General features: G+C 39.0%; 2 protein-coding genes across 13 annotated transcripts in view; one reads left to right on the top strand and one right to left on the bottom strand.

The window, feature by feature from the left end:
• The window catches only part of tpte (transmembrane phosphatase with tensin homology), a 12873-nt gene extending 5407 nt beyond the window's left edge, over positions 1-7466 (top strand). For 4 of the 8 annotated variants that reach the window (XM_015049002.1, XM_015049000.1, XM_015049003.1 and 1 more), the window contains exons 4-20: positions 2020-2143; positions 2245-2292; positions 2384-2548; positions 2950-3069; positions 3451-3550; positions 3654-3717; positions 4578-4642; positions 4740-4800; positions 4887-4968; positions 5133-5221; positions 5314-5375; positions 5473-5553; positions 6285-6390; positions 6479-6576; positions 6657-6752; positions 6833-6903; positions 6996-7466. In XM_015049002.1, coding sequence (XP_014904488.1) covers positions 2020-2143; positions 2245-2292; positions 2384-2548; positions 2950-3069; positions 3451-3550; positions 3654-3717; positions 4578-4642; positions 4740-4800; positions 4887-4968; positions 5133-5221; positions 5314-5375; positions 5473-5553; positions 6285-6390; positions 6479-6576; positions 6657-6752; positions 6833-6903; positions 6996-7101 — 1538 coding nt within the window. In that variant the 3' untranslated portion in view covers positions 7102-7466. Of the gene's footprint in view, positions 1-711; positions 748-1147; positions 1170-2019; positions 2144-2244; positions 2293-2383; positions 2549-2949; positions 3070-3450; positions 3551-3653; positions 3718-4577; positions 4643-4739; positions 4801-4886; positions 4969-5132; positions 5222-5313; positions 5376-5472; positions 5554-6284; positions 6391-6478; positions 6577-6656; positions 6753-6832; positions 6904-6995 lie in introns of those variants that run through there. The other 4 variants (XM_015049004.1, XM_015049007.1, XM_015049005.1 and 1 more) reach the window with 3 other exon arrangements.
• Positions 7467-7936: 470 nt separating this feature from the next.
• smpd1 (sphingomyelin phosphodiesterase 1) lies at positions 7937-15184 on the bottom strand. Of its 5 annotated transcripts, none has more exons than XM_015048999.1 (9): positions 14971-15184; positions 14557-14834; positions 12688-13008; positions 12247-12527; positions 11057-11230; positions 10605-10776; positions 10306-10382; positions 10010-10155; positions 7937-9311 (listed from the first exon to the last, which is right to left on the bottom strand). In XM_015048999.1, exons 2-9 carry the CDS (start codon positions 14773-14775, stop codon positions 8896-8898), a joined length of 1806 nt encoding a protein of 601 aa, XP_014904485.1. In that variant the 5' UTR covers positions 14776-14834; positions 14971-15184; the 3' UTR covers positions 7937-8895. The 5 variants fall into 5 exon arrangements, with proteins under 5 accessions (XP_014904485.1, XP_014904481.1, XP_014904483.1 ...); XM_015048995.1 differs by having other exon boundaries at positions 14557-14831; XM_015048997.1 differs by having other exon boundaries at positions 14557-14828.
• Positions 15185-15369: the final 185 nt, after the last annotated feature.

Genomic DNA, 15369 nt, shown 5'->3' with positions numbered 1-15369 from the left:
GTTTTACTTTTACTTAAGTACAAATGTTAATGTGGTAGTTTTACTTTTACTTAAGTACAAATGTTAATGTGGTAGTTTTACTTTTACTTGAGTACATTTTTGTCTGTGTATTTGTACTTTTACTTAAGTACATTTTTTGAGTACTTTCTCCACCCCTGTCGGAAAGTGACTCTCCTTAACCCCAAGTGATGTTTTATTCTGCTAATTATGATGATTTATGGTGTAGACCTTTTGATATAAACTAGTTTCTCATAAATATTGAACATTACTTGGTCTTTTTTTTAATGACCAGTCAAGTAGTGGCGGCTGGTCCATAGGGGGCGCCGCCCTCCCTGATGTCTGAGTTGGGGATATCTAAAAATGAAATATAAACATGATTTAAAAAAAAAATGTATTAGCCTAAGTATGCAGTAACTTTTATATTTTTTTTTACATATTTGTTGAAACTGTCATTGTCTAACATTATGGAATGAGACAGTTGATCTGTGAAAAAGAAATCAAGCTCCTCTTCTGTCTTCATCGCTAAACTATAAACAATCAAAGCAGGGTCGCGCTGTCAATTACAATCACGTGTGGCGCTGCTCATAAAATCCCCTTTCCCGTCATCCTGTTGCTCTCTGCTACCGTTACAGCGTTTCGTTTCACCAGATTCTGTTGTGAATGCTCAAGCTAGTTGGCATAGCCACCGATGACAGCGGATAAACGGTTTTCCTGCAAATTGTTTCTCCAACATTAGCACATTTAGCAGTGAGTACATGAAGTTGAGTGACAGTTTTATTCCTCTTGGCTTTGATTGGTTGTTTTTGGCCGAAGAGGCGCATTTCTTCAGACGACACTAATAAGCTCGGGGAGGAGGAGGCGGAGATCTATATTTTCACCCATTGTCTGTCTCACAACGTGACAGTTTAAACAAATATGTAGTAACTATATCTTTATAAAAGTTACAACAGTGATTAACAGTGATAGTTAAATTCCGGGGGCGTCCCAGAAATAAAGCTAACTAGCCAATAGTTTGTGTATACTAGGGAAAAATAATAAACATATAACCAATCGGCATCGTAATGTCTTTGGGGCGCGCAGTTCTGCGTCGCTATGGTGTTAAAGTGGATAATGGCGATGACGGCACCTGAGGGAAAAGATGACAATGCAGAGGGTTTTACAGACGATTGATGAGCTACAGCTTCTGTTCCCCTGCATTTTTTTAAAATTAGTTTTAGCAACCAAATTTCTCTACTCTTTTTCGTCGTTTAGTTTTTCTGTCTTCCAGAAAAAACTAAACAGATGCTATTATATGTTCATTGCTGATGATCAGTTATTGACGTAGGATTTATGCTCATATTGCGCTGGTTAGCATAATGCTAACCAGCAGCATTTGCTGCTCTAGATAAATGCTAAGATTTCTTCTCTTTTATTTTTAACATTGATGCTGTTGCACTTATAATGCTAATGTTTGGTTTATATCATTTTGCTTGGCTAGATGGCCATTTTGATGTGGGACTGGCAAGTCTTTCAGATCTATGACCATTCTTTTGTTTTGATGAGTTTTTCTGATTGCCAGATAAAAGGGGGAGTGGTTGCTTGGTTTTGTGGTTTTTAGCAGAATCTGAATAAGTGCTTCTGATTTGGGGGTTAATTGTATGTTAGTAATTAATTCAGTATTAGCTGTTGACACTAATTTAATAAGTAAATTATTTATATTTTGCAAGTTACTACATACTTGTTACTTTTAGCTTACTTAACTCTTTATTTTGCTGTATCAATGATGTTCTATTATTGTGGAATTGCAGTCATTTTCTTACCATTCATTTGAATCTTTATACTGTACTACCAAAATTTTGTTTTCCAATCAGGTGTAATGATGACATCTGTAAAGTAGGTATTGGTATTCCTAAAAGTATGGGGAGATGCCAATTCTTAATATAAAATGAAATCTGCATGTTCAAAAAGTTTGTTAGTACATGTGCTCTGAAATTTCTTGATTATATGGTAGCTCAGACTTTCAACTTTGGACTTTTTCAGATTTTCTTCATTCTTCATTCCCCCCCCCCCCCTTGTTTCTTAGAAACATTACGAAGATGGAAGACGCTAAAGTAGAAATTGATGATGGAAAGGAGGAGAGTTTGGAGCCAGACACAATGTACCAGTAAGTAATTTGCAGCATTCTGAAAATTAGTGGTCAGATTTGCACAGAATCACATTTGATGAAAATCCTGCTTTCCCCGCCCCCCACTCCTTGTTTTACAGGAAGATTCGGAAAATAATCACTCCATTTGTTATGTCCTTTGGGTTTCGGTGAGTTATTTTGCGGTGAATTGTCATGAATGTTTTCCTGCATTCTTGTTGAATGCAGTGCTAATCTTTCCATAATTTTGTTTATCTTCAGTGTATTTGGAATGATCCTGATTATTGTGGACATTGTTCTCGTCATTGTGGACTTCGCTCTGCGCCATAAGCTGGGCGAGACGGAAGGAAACGTTATAGAAGCTGTGTCACTCACCATCTCCTTCTTCTTTCTTGGTGATGTCCTCCTGCGTGTTTATGTGGAAGGGTGAGAAGACGAGCATTAGAATTAACCTTTTGTCTTACAACGACGTAGTCACAGTAAGGACTCATGATTAGAATCAGTTACTTGTTTCTACCTTCTCTATATGTATGATTTCATACAAAACTTTCATCATTGAAGTGCTTTCCTATGAATGTGGGAACAGAGAATGTCCAAGAGTGATGCAAGCTTTCCCAAGCTCCTGTGTCAGCAGAACAGTGCGTTCAGCTGTTGAGCAGGAAATTATGAAGAGGAAGCTGTACAGGAAATGTGTGGCATGTCTTGGGCTAATTCTTTGGAATACCAGTGCAGAGTCACTCAGTAAACCGGTTTTATCAACCGTCAACCCAAATGTACAGCGTATGCTTTTTTTTGTTGACTGTTGATCTCTTTTGGCTCTCTTTTAGCTTCAAAGTTTACTTCAGCTCGAAGTTGAACATTATGGATGCGTGTGTTGTCGTCAGCACGTTGATTGTTACCATGGTCTATACTTTCATCGACGTTACAGGGGCCAGTCTTATTCCCAGGTGGGTGTTATTCCCCCTTAGCTAATTACTGTGAAGCATTTTTAGCTTGCACCTAAAATATTGTAAAAAAAAAATAAAAATAAAAACTCCTGAAAATTGCATTGAAAGCTTTACAATCTTTTTGTCAATTTGTCCATATTACAAACGAGCGGAAGTCATTGTTTCATGTTCTAAAAATGCACGATTAGCATTTTCCTGCTTTTAAGATGGTTAAATGTTATGTTTTCTTTTAAATGTGTTGGATGCGATGTAATTTTGTTTACATTGTTTTTATCTTCCTGGAAAGCATTTTTAATTGAATAAGGACGTATTACAAAAGAAGCTTGCCATTTGTCAACATAAGAAAAATATTTCATATTGTTTTTAATCCTCCTTTGACAGGGCTCTGACATTCTTGCGCTTCTTGAGAATAATCATCTTGGTGAGGATTTTCAGACTGGCATCTCAGAAGAAGGAACTGGAGAAAGTCACTAGGAGAATGGTATGTTTTCTGAAAGCCAGAAAAGAAATGAATGACTCGCTTGCATACTGTCCCTGTGTCAGCTGTTGTATTTAGCCTTCAGAGAATATTTTTTGTCATTCAGATATCGGAGAACAAGAGACGTTATCAGAGGGATGGATTTGATCTCGATCTTACCTACGTCACAGGTACGAGTGATGTATGTTTCAGAAATACATATTAAACTTATGTTGCATGCTTTTTTTTTTTTTTACATAAATATACAGTAATGGAAAAAAAATACTTTACAACCCATTAAATATTTAGTTAATTGCTGATGTCTAACCATCCTTTTTATTTATGTGGAAAGGAAACCAAATTTATTGCACTTAATTGCACAAAAATAACCTTGTTAACAGTAAGGCATTCAGGGGCCAGTAAAATTCTCAGAAACTTTAATCTAACCAGAAACAACAGGAACCCACTCAGTTTAACCACTGACAAGAAATTAAGCCATAAAGACAAAACAATGTCCTCACCACACCTACTATTGCCCTCTAGATGTCACCAAAGAGGCTAACTGGTGTTGAAATGTGCTTACACTAACTCCAGAGTTGCATCTGGGCAGTGCACATATCCACAGAGTTAGTTATTGAGAAATCTACTCTTGAAAAAGTTGTGCATTCTTTGAACATTAGTTCCCTAATTTTTGCACAGGTTCTCTGGCAAACTATTGTCTAGCCTTCATGTTTTTTTATTGCTTAGACGTTTAATGTTTTGACCCCATGACAATTAAACCTGTGGTGTCCTTTTGTGACGCATCAATATGCTCTTTCATATTAAATATAGCAAGAGCCTGCTGTAGGTCCGACAAGGAACGTTTTAGAGATTTCTTTTAGTATCTAGCCCGTATATTTAAATGTTTCAGTTTTACTAAGATGAATGTCAATATCCATGTGTCCCAAATATATTAGAAAAACGTGCAGGTTATCATGGGGTGTGTTAATTTGTTCATGTGAACTTTGGGAGAAGATTTCAGGTGAAATACTTTCTTTGCCCATCTCTCTAGATCGTGTCATTGCTATGTCTTTCCCCTCCTCTGGGAAACAAGCCTTCTACAGGAACCCAATCCATGTAAGATGGTCATGAATAAAACTATTGAAATACAGTGAATAAGTCCTTGGTCACAGTTTATGCTCACCATAAAAAAAAAAAAAAAATGTTTCTGCAGGAGGTTGCGAGGTTCCTAGACACTAAACACGAAGGACACTACAAAGTTTACAACCTGTGCAGTGAGTTGGACTGTGGGCTCATCTCATTCCGCCTTTCGTCTTTATGAACCACGTCAACCATGTCAAGTGATGCTTTTTCTTTCCAGGTGAGAGAGGGTACGACCCCAAGTTCTTCCACTACAGAGTGGAACGGATTTTTATCGACGACCACAATGTGCCCACCTTGACGTAAGTAGTTTTCAGTTTGATATTTGCGTTGCAGGTTCTCTTGTATATTGATCCAAGGTACCTTGTTAAGTAACGTCTAGTTGATGAACATAGGAATGTACAGACTAATTTATGTTTAACAGCCTGGTAGTTTATCATGGTTTCTTCCTATTGAATTTTACCAGAGACATGCTGAGATACACAGAAAGTGTCAGGAATTGGATGTCTGCTGATCCCAAAAATATTATTGCTATTCACTGCAAAGGAGGGAAAGGTGAAAAATGAATCCTACTTGTTTGACTATCTGGGAGTTAGCTGTGTCTGAGTGCCTTTATACCAACTATATATCACACTGCTGTCCCACAGGACGCACTGGAACCATGGTGTGCACATGGCTCATTGACAGTGACCAGTTTGAGAGTGCACAGGTTGGTTTCTGAATTGTTCAAAGGAGGGGTTAATGAATGAGGTGAAGATTTTAAATACAGAGCCACTTCCTATTGCCTGTGTGTGTTTGTGCACCAGGACAGTCTGGACTATTTTGGTGAGAGGAGGACGGACAAGAGCCGCAGCTCCAAGTTTCAGGGAGTGGAGACTCCCTCTCAGGTGAGAAAAGCAAGAAATGTTTGTCTGGTGCATCTATTTAAATTGAACTTTGTTTAAAGGGTTTTACTGAAATCTGGCCTTTTTGTTTCATGCCTGAATAACGCCTCCTTGTGTTGGATGTAAGGAATGACAGATGAATATACATTTCTCACATTTGATTGTTTCAGGATTACTTTTCTTCCTAATTTGGTGCTCACAACACATTGCAGTTTTTCAATCAATTGTTTTTTTATACGTTTAGAATTGTTTTTTTTGCAATACTTCTTTTCATAAGTAAAATAAGACGTTTATCAGCTGCACATTTGCACCATTTTAACATTAAGACTTAACACTACAAAACGGCAGGAAAATCTGGCGGTTTTCGTTTTTGCTGAGCATGTCAAATTAGTAATGGGGGCAGGCTTAAAATGAATAAATGGCAATGATCAGCTCACCAGCAGCATATTGGAAAACAATATTTAAGTTTTATTATAACAGTGCACCACAATTCATTGTTGCATCACAAAAAAGTTATTCAGTTATGACAAGACATTTTTAAAGATTGAGACGAGCAGCAGAATTCTCCAAGACCGGCTTATCTAGGTTAAATAGAAGAAAAATAGGTTTTAAACATACTTTGTGAACAGAGTAAAGTGTGACGTATGTTGTTTTTGTGTGTGTTTTTTGGTTTCTTCCATATCATTTAAAAAAAAAACCCAGTTGCTTAAGCATTTGTTCTATATGCGCCGCAGAGCCGCTATGTGGGGTACTATGAGATCATGAAAACCAAGTACAACCGAAATTTGCCTCCATCTAGAAGCCTGAGGATTAAAAGCATCCGGATTCACTCGATAGCAGGTAACCCAGCAAACCTAAGTCCACTCAGATCAACTGCTTCAACAGCACACGGTTTCTAGTACACGCGTGTTTTCTTGTTCCTGCCCAGGTGTGGGCAAAGGGGATGGCAGTGATCTGAAAGTGAAAATAATAATGGGGAAAAATCAGATCTTTCAGTGTGTTTGCACCACACAGGAGAACTGCAAGGTGGGCTTCATCAGACTCATTTGGTTGTGCATCATCATTTAACAGTTGTGTGACTTTATTTACTTTTGGTTGTTTTTCAGGTGTTTCCTGATGCAGGCAGCAATGCTGCAGTAATCAGCCTGGAGAATGGGCCTTTGGTTGAAGGTGACGTGAAGGTTATGTTTGAATCAAGTGCGGTGAGTCCTTTTAGAACTTTAACATACAAATGTTTAAAGTTGGTGTTTATCCTGACTGTTGCGTTTTTTTCTTTCATCAGGGTCTTCCGAAAGGATATGAAGACGTTCCGTTCTACTTTTGGTTTAATACGTCCTTTATAACAGAAAACAAGTAAGTTTCTTTAGCTCAGACAATAATATTTCTAAAGCCTTTACATTCTTCTCAGACCTTAGCAACATCTGACCTTTTTGTTTTATATTTAGGCTGTTTTTGTCCAGAGAAGAGCTGGATAACCCACATAAATCTAAAACCTGGAACATATACAAAGAGGACTTTGGTGTCACCATGTTCTTCTCAGATTCTGATTGAAGCAACTTAAGAAAAGAACAAAAACCTGTAATTTTGGAAAAGGCTGTGAAGAAATGAATGCATTCAACACTAAAGTGTTTGCCAATGCCCAGATCTTCCATTTAGATGATTATTCTGATTAGAGCTGGACGCACCTGTGATTAAAATAACAAAGGTATTGCTCTGATGTATGCATTGCACTTGACTATGAAATGTTGGAACACTGATGATTAAACAAGCGATGCAAACCTCTAGTGAATCAAACTCTTTCCTGTACGCGACTTGTTTGGACAATGTTTTTCATTTAGGCATCAGGAAAACATTTGTATGTGACCTTTGTTTGTATTCAGTCTTTGACTAGAACGAAATTAAAGTTGCAGTAATCAGTTTGCTTTTATTGAAGGCTTGCTTCTGAGAAGGTGACTCTACACATTAACAAATATGAATATTGACAACCTAGTTCATTACAGTTGAGTAAAGCTTTGCGTTTAGGAGCCACCTTGCATTAACCTAATGCAGAACATGAGCTACATCAACCAGATTTTAACATCCTTTTGATTCAGATGTTTTCACAAGAGTTGTTGATGAATAAAGGATTTGAGCGTGGCTCAAAGTTTTAGAAACTAAGTTTTATTAAAAACTAGATTCACATCAATTTTGGAAATCAAACTTTCAGACTCAAGTGGAGAGGCACAATATTCAAGCAACTTGTTTCTATCGTCAATGATCATATAGGAGGCCATGCCATCTGCTGGTGTTGATCCACAGTGTGTGTAGATTCCAAAATCAACCAGAACATATTTGTTGTAGTGAACTGTTGATGACCAAATCATGAATGAGCTAATGAAAATTTCAGTGTGTTGAGGGGCATTCTTTTAATTTTAGTGAAGACGCAGAGAATACAAATTATTGGTTTGTACTTTTGTTAGATATTTACCTAAAACTAAGCCCCTAAAACTTGATCTTTATGACATTTTGAAGTAAACATGGAGGTATTAACTTGCATTATCAAGATTTATTTTTGCAGTCATGCAGGCAGGCATGTTTTTGGCTCGTTTTTCAAATTGTATCATAATTGCTAGGTATTCTCACAAAAAGCCAGTTCTGAGACGAATACATGTCCCAGCATTGATTTATTAGAAATGTTTCTAATCAAATAAAGTGCAAGCTAAGGAAACAAACAAAATAATGTTAAGATTATGGACGGCATTGTAACATAAAACAGTGAAAATTATAAAATAAGTTTAAAAGGCATTTACCAGTGTCAGACATAAAAGCCTTTTTACAATCCTTAAATCTTAGGTAATGCTAATACTGCTACAATGTCCCATCCTCAGTTTGTATGCAGACTCTCAGCTGCATCTCACTCTGAAAAGAAAAACAGGGGGAAATGTAAAATAAAAGCAGCTATAAAGCAGCAAATTATTAGCACATTTATCCATTCCCTGATGAAAGGCACCCATTTAATTTGAACAGCTAAAACGATGATTGCAGTACAGTAATGTAACCGCTTTGTACATTTCAAGTGTCAAAATGTTTCAGGGTGTTATTATGCAGACTTTGCATAAATGGTGCATCTGAACTTCCGGTAAATCCCAGACATGCTCCTTAACAAAATTAAACTAAAAATCAAATTTCAACTCTGTTAAGGGACTGATTGAAAACAGCACTCTTATAGGATTTCCAAAATTAGCTTAACTTCTAAAATGTGTGCAATTGTTTTTGATCATTTTGCAACAAACGCCTTTTTTGGCTCATATTTGGTCGTATTGGTATCCATTCCTGATTTAGTCTAAAAATCTGGCTTCCATTGGGTCAACAAACAGTTTTTCTTGCAGCCTGAGCTAAGTTTCCTGCAAAACCATTGAGTTGGTCACACTTGTCCAGCTCGTCAGAGCGCCCACTTTGCAAAAAGCAGAGCGTTGCAGTTTTGCATGCCTCTTCACAGGGCTCTGATACATGTCCTTTATGTCTGAGGTACCAGAACTTCTGGAAGGTGCGGTCGTCGCTGATAAAGGTTCGCAGCAGTGCGTTGTAATCAGACGGGAACAGACTGGAAAGACCGTAAGCTTCAGTGGCCCGATACAGGAGGCTCCATTTGGGGTTCTGCTCTGGATTGTCTGACTTTGGGTCGTGATTTGCCTCTGTGAGGTTGAGGATGTAGGTTTCATGGTCAAGCACAAGCCGAGAGCTGGTTTTGTAATTTCCATCGACGTAATAGATGCGGTAACCTGAAAATAAGGCGAAGTTTAATACGAGTTTTACTTTTATTTGAAAAACAAAAACACCCTCTGGGCTTAAAGTAGCTCTCTGCATAGCAAATTCTATCATGGAAAACACAACTCAATGTCCCTAGCTTCTGTTTTACCCTTGATGATTCCACTGTTGTACAGTTACTTGTTGGTTCTAATAGTAAATCCTACTGCAGCAGTATACAGTACATACTGACGTCTTATTCTGCTGCTAAGCTTGGTGCGCCTGACTATAAAAACAAGGAGCTGGAATTTTCAGCAATAAAACTCATTCTGTCATAGCAGTAGTGCTGTTAAATAATAAAAAAGTCACTTTATGGAATGGAGTAAGCTGTAACAAATTAGTTGGTAACTTCCCTTTAACACACTTTTGTGTTCCTGTTTTAAAAAAAAACAAACAAACTGTATCTTAACATAGATGTGAAAAAAATTCTAATGTTACCAGTTAAAGTCTCCTAAATATTGCCTTGAGGAGTGTTTACCCCCACACACATGGGAAGCAGAACTTTGTGCTTCATTAAATATTCCTACTAAAAGAATTAGACTGAGATCCACAACAATATAGCACCTCCCTATCATGGTTGTTTTCTGGAGAAAATTTTATCCAGGGACTCCGATTTAGTGAAAACACACTAAATCAGATAATGTTGGGTCACTCAGCTGGTTCACCAACTCACCTGGATTAAGATTGACATAAGTGGTGGCACTGGGGGCAATGAAAGCCACTCCTAAAGGCCGGGTCATGGTTTCCTCATCGTAAAACATTTGAAACTCGTCCAGATGGGTATGCCCAAAAAACTGCCCAGTAATTGTACTTTCATATCTGAAAACAAGACAATTTTGTTAAAGCAGCAAAACTCTAGAACCTCTAACAGCAATATATGGGCAGACCACTCCAAACCCAAGGTGTAACAGCATCTGTTTTTTTGCCACGATACATTTCATTGACGATATAAATTATAACAGCAGCTACCTGTTGACAATGTGATAGTAGTTCCAGCTCCAGCTGCCAAGACACAGGCCAGGTGGGATATGACCAATGATATGCACCTAAACACAAGCAGCAAATCAGCTGACGGTACTGGCAATTAAAACGCTTATTACCCCACAGTATCTGTAATTAGATGCAGTTAAAATAGCAGACATCCTGCATGACCAGGACAGAAAGCTACTGACTGGAGGGAGGAGGAGATAAGAGGAGGGGGGAAGGGGTTAAGCTTCAACCACACTCACTTCACACTTCATATTTTAACACCAAGTGACGAAACCAACCTTCTCTCCTCTGTCCTCACTGGCCTGCAGCACTTGAACCAGCCACTGCAGCTGGTTAGCAGGGTCAGTGGAGTTCACCAACAGCCAGAAGTTTTCTCGTGCGCAGAAGTTCATGTTGAGGGAGACCACTCTCAGCCCTGGCTGAATCTCTAGTGTGTAGAACCCTCCGTATCTGTTAGCAACACAGGAGGGTTTAATACAGACTCATACTAGCATTTGATATAAGGAGCAGCGTGCTGAGGCCTGTCACCACTTCTGCTCTTCATGCGGTCAGATGTGCCATTCAGACAGTGAAACTGCAACGCCATACAGTGTTGCTCTTTGTTTAAAAAAAACAACAACAAAAAAAACCCCAATACTTAATATGTTGTTAAGCTTTATCTATAAACTGTAAAACAGACATTCTAAATACAATAAAAATCATGACTGAAAGTAAACAAACTATCATAAACCTTAAAGTCTTCAAAGCCTGCTCTGGCAACCACTGCGCCCATTCCTCTGCCATTTTATTATAGAGCCAGGCAGAGGATCGGTTGCCGTGGACGAACGGTGGCGGGAAGCTGTTCACTGGTGTACTCTCATGGTTTCCTACCGCAGGGTAAACAGTCACATTGGCTCCCAGGTACCTGGGTAGAAAACGAGAGAATATTTATCAGTTCAGCTCAGAAGGCTGTGACCATAGCAATCTGTAATTGCGTGAAAGTAATAAGTTCATAAACTAAAGAATTTGTCTCTGTAAATTTAAAGCATCATTTTTGAAAATTCTCCAACAAAAAGTAGCTTTTTGTGGCCATTCTTTACCCTCATTCATTTGGACTTCATCTACCAAAGTACAGCAGATTATCGAGGTGGAAATTAACCTCACAAATTGGTTCTGGTGTGAAGAAAATGGTTGACGTATCCTGAACCGTCACAAGAAGTCTTATGGAGGAAGAATTTTCTCAACATTAAACAGTTCGGTTTTAACCCCTCTCTAAATAATGCCAAATTATGCCAACAGATTTAAAATGAGTGGAGGATGCCTTTGCCATCCTCCACTCAAACTCTTTTTTTTTGACTAACCTATGTCAGCAGGATTGTTTTTGCAGCTTTTTTTTTTTTATCATGAGGCACAACTAAAAACAACAACCCATGCAGAATGTGGACTGTCAGGTTTTGGGGGCGGGGGATTAACAGTGGTTTAATTTATCACGCATCTTTTAATGTTGCACATTTCCTCTGACGTCAGAGGAATTCTTGTACGCTGTACAAGAATAATTGAGCATAATTCTATTGCTAAAATCAGAGCTTTTATTCTTGCAAGGGCAGAATTTCACCCCAGTCTCTTTTGTGGTGCCTGAACAGGACTTTGAGATGATTATCATGATATATTTATACAAGGTTTTGCTATGCTGCAATCTGAGACTAATGCTTATAAGTCAAGGGTTTGGGACAAGTTAATTCACCGAAGCTGCAGGAGTCATTGGATTCAGTTCAAAGCAACACTGATTTAGCTAGTAGTTATAGGAAGGGGAAGAGGACTGTATCTTACACAGACAGCACAGTTATATCTGGCAGTGAAACTACAGACAGCAAAAGCCTATGCCTATAGTTGAATGTCTTAACATCGTTTTAGAGCGTGTGAACTCTGAGCAATATTTACTTCTGGATGAGCTTGGAGATGACTGTGAGCTCTGTCAGCTGCTGGTTTCTGGTCTGAGACCAGACGTTGTGTGCCGGTATGTCTCCAGTCCAGTAGACCCAGTCCCAAGGTCCGGCTTTAGCAGCATTTTCCAGGAGGTTCTCCACCGTGCGTAGAGGCAGGTCACACTTGCTGTAGGTTCCCCAGTAACCAGCCCCTCTCCTCTTCCATTTGGGAACACCTGAGTCTGCGCGACAGCAGAGAGGCTCCCTGCAGTCGGCAGGGCTGCCAGTTTCATATTCCTGTCAGCAAAGAGATTTTAAGCGTAAACTGCAGACGTGTCTCAAAACTTTTCTTTGCCGTACTGCACGTTATTTTTCCACTGATACTGGAGCCCTTTACTGACCACGACAAGATCGAACCAAATCATATTTGGACTTCTTAAATTCTGCACACACTCACCTTGTCCCAGTGGATGTCTGTGAGAAACAGCACCCTACTCTGTGGAGAGCCAGGTTTAGGAGGTGAGGGCGGCGTGACAGGAGGCTTGGGAACCTTTGGCAAAGTGATGTTCCACGGTGCGTAGATGTCAAATGTGCCACACGAAGGCCCCACCAATACCGCACATGCTTCAGTGGGAGACAGCACAGACTGCTGCAAGGCCCTGATGAAGTCGTCCCTGAACAGCTCGGTTATGTTGCGACACACATGCTCGTCAGCCAGATGCAGATGGATGCATGCCTCGCTGACTACATGTGCCACCCGCTCTTCATTTGAACTGCTCTAAGAGAAGCAATAAAGCAGAAAAAGACTATTGGAGCAGAACGTTGCATGTGAAATACTTCCTGAAAAATAAGTCAAGCTTAAATGAGTCTATTCAAATCTATAGTGCATTAAGGGAATCCTTTGGTTTGGTGCTAATAATCACAAAATCTAATGCATGTCTTAGGACAAATTTCACGTTTACTGGCAAACTAAAGAAACCCAGCATGTATATTTAGAAGTTCCTTGTTAATGAAGGAAATGAGAAAAAAACTGTACAAGTAGAGAACAAAAGCCAAGTGACAGCAGTTTACGTTTAGTACAGATTAAAAAAGTAAAAATATGCACACACAATGAAGCAAACATGTTTTTCTACATCTATCTGGGATGTTAAATTGGTGATTAATGGTGGAATTCGAACAATTATTGTAATTCATTCTAAAAATAAGAATAAAGAAACTGTTTCGCAAGGAGCAGGAGTTCATTGGGAAGTTCATCAGAGTGTACTGCAGTGAAAGTTGTTTCGTAATCTTGAACTTGTTTTGTGTGTGTTGCTGTGCATGTGGACTTGTATGCAAATTGTAATGACTAATATTGATTTGTAAACTTAATAATTAGTACCAAAGAGTGATGTTGGATCAAATAAGTGGAAACTTCAACAGTATTTCTATATCATGGACAACTATGATAATATAGGTACTAATTGATCTTCTCACAGTTGCAGCAGGTATGCAAGTGTTTCAAACTGACCACACATCAGTGGGACTTTTTTTTTTAATCCATTTTCAGAACCGAAGATTTAAAGTTTTCTTATGTACGCTATCGATATCCTGCTTCCGTAACATTTAGCTAAGACTTCGATTCCCATAGGAGATCACTCTTAGTTATTTTGGGGTCCTATCATTTTCTAAATAGGGATCAGAACCCATTTAGATACAAATGCAAAGCTTTGGAAACGACAGTGATATGCAGTTGCTTAAACAAGCAAAAGTGTTAACAGGGATGAAGCGAAAGCAGGAACAAAGACCAGCTCAGACACAAGCTGCAGAACGTATTTAATTAAAATTCAAATAGGATTTTTTAATGAGCCTTTTATTCACATAAATATGATTAACTTAATGATACAAGTTAGCGAAGTCTTTCCTTGCTAAATAGACCACCGAAAGTTCCGTTTGTTCTGTCACCGCAATCTTTGCTGGTTAGTTATCAGTTTAAAGAGGTTTTAACTATTTGAGCATGTTCTGTGGGTATATTGACATCTGTAGCAGTCTGCCAATAATAAAAGATTCCACCTAGTTAAATATATTACATTTTTACTACAATTTAAAGACTAAATAATATTGTAAAAATGTTGCACATGTTAGGTTGTGCCATCCAGCCTTAAGTAGATGCATTATTGCAATTTTGTTCCTCTTTTCAAACCCCAGTGTTCTGTTTGTGTTGCAAGAAAAGCAACTTGTTTTGCAGTGTTCAGTGTCACAATAACAGACATAGATTTTCTACTCTACTCTGAGCAAGTAACAGATAAAGATTTTCTACTCTACTTTGAGTAAGAGGCAAAAGGTTTACCAAAAGTGCGATGTCAAGAATGGTGAAGATCGCTTTACAAATGGGACATGTGAGGTTTCTCCAGGGGAAGCCGAGTCCGTGGGTTTCGAACTGCTCCACCAACACGGTCCTGGTCTGAGCTTGATACTGAGCCGGATGACAGGACCCGAACAGCGGCGACATCAGGAGCAAAGTACAGGTCATGAGTCCCAGGAAGGGGCGCAGCGTGGGGAGCCTCATTGTTCTGACGGCAGCGTGTCTGAGCTGAAAGAAGCAAATGCAGCAGGTAAACCCTGCTGCTTCAAGGAAATGACACCAGTCTGACATTCAAACTCGCTAAAGAAATATGAGTCATTCACAACCGCAAACAAAAAAAAATGTGAACCGATAAAACATCAAGCCAGCCAACAGCTAACTCTACTGCTCATACCGTACCTCTAAAAGGAATAAAAGTGCCGCTGTCTTCTCCAGGGAGTTCCAGGTGTGGTGAACTAAAGCAACTCCAAGTTCCAGTTCCACTTCCCCGGAGAAGTCAACTGAAACCAGGTCAGACGAGTCTTTTTGACATGTTCGACTGGAAGCACCTCTGCTTGTTCAGATGCGCAACTCTATACGTCGTCCCGGCTGTGGCTGCCCGCTGTCACGTGACCGTCAGCTCGTCAGCTGATGGATCACGTGTCATTTGTTTTTCCTTCTCTTCCTAATTGATCAAACAGCAGGGGACAATATTATGCATAATAATGCTACGGAGCTCCCTTGGGATTTTTATTTTGCAGAATATATGCAGTTTTTCTAATCTGTTCTAATTCTCTCGCGACGTCAAACTGCAAATCA

Source organism: Poecilia latipinna, unplaced genomic scaffold (assembly GCF_001443285.1).
Source record: "Poecilia latipinna isolate Pla-1442-1.1 unplaced genomic scaffold, P_latipinna-1.0 Scaffold918, whole genome shotgun sequence".
NCBI lineage: Eukaryota > Metazoa > Chordata > Actinopteri > Cyprinodontiformes > Poeciliidae > Poecilia > Poecilia latipinna.
The sequence above is the reverse complement of the archived record's forward strand: the minus strand, read 5'-3'. Positions and strand labels throughout refer to the sequence as shown.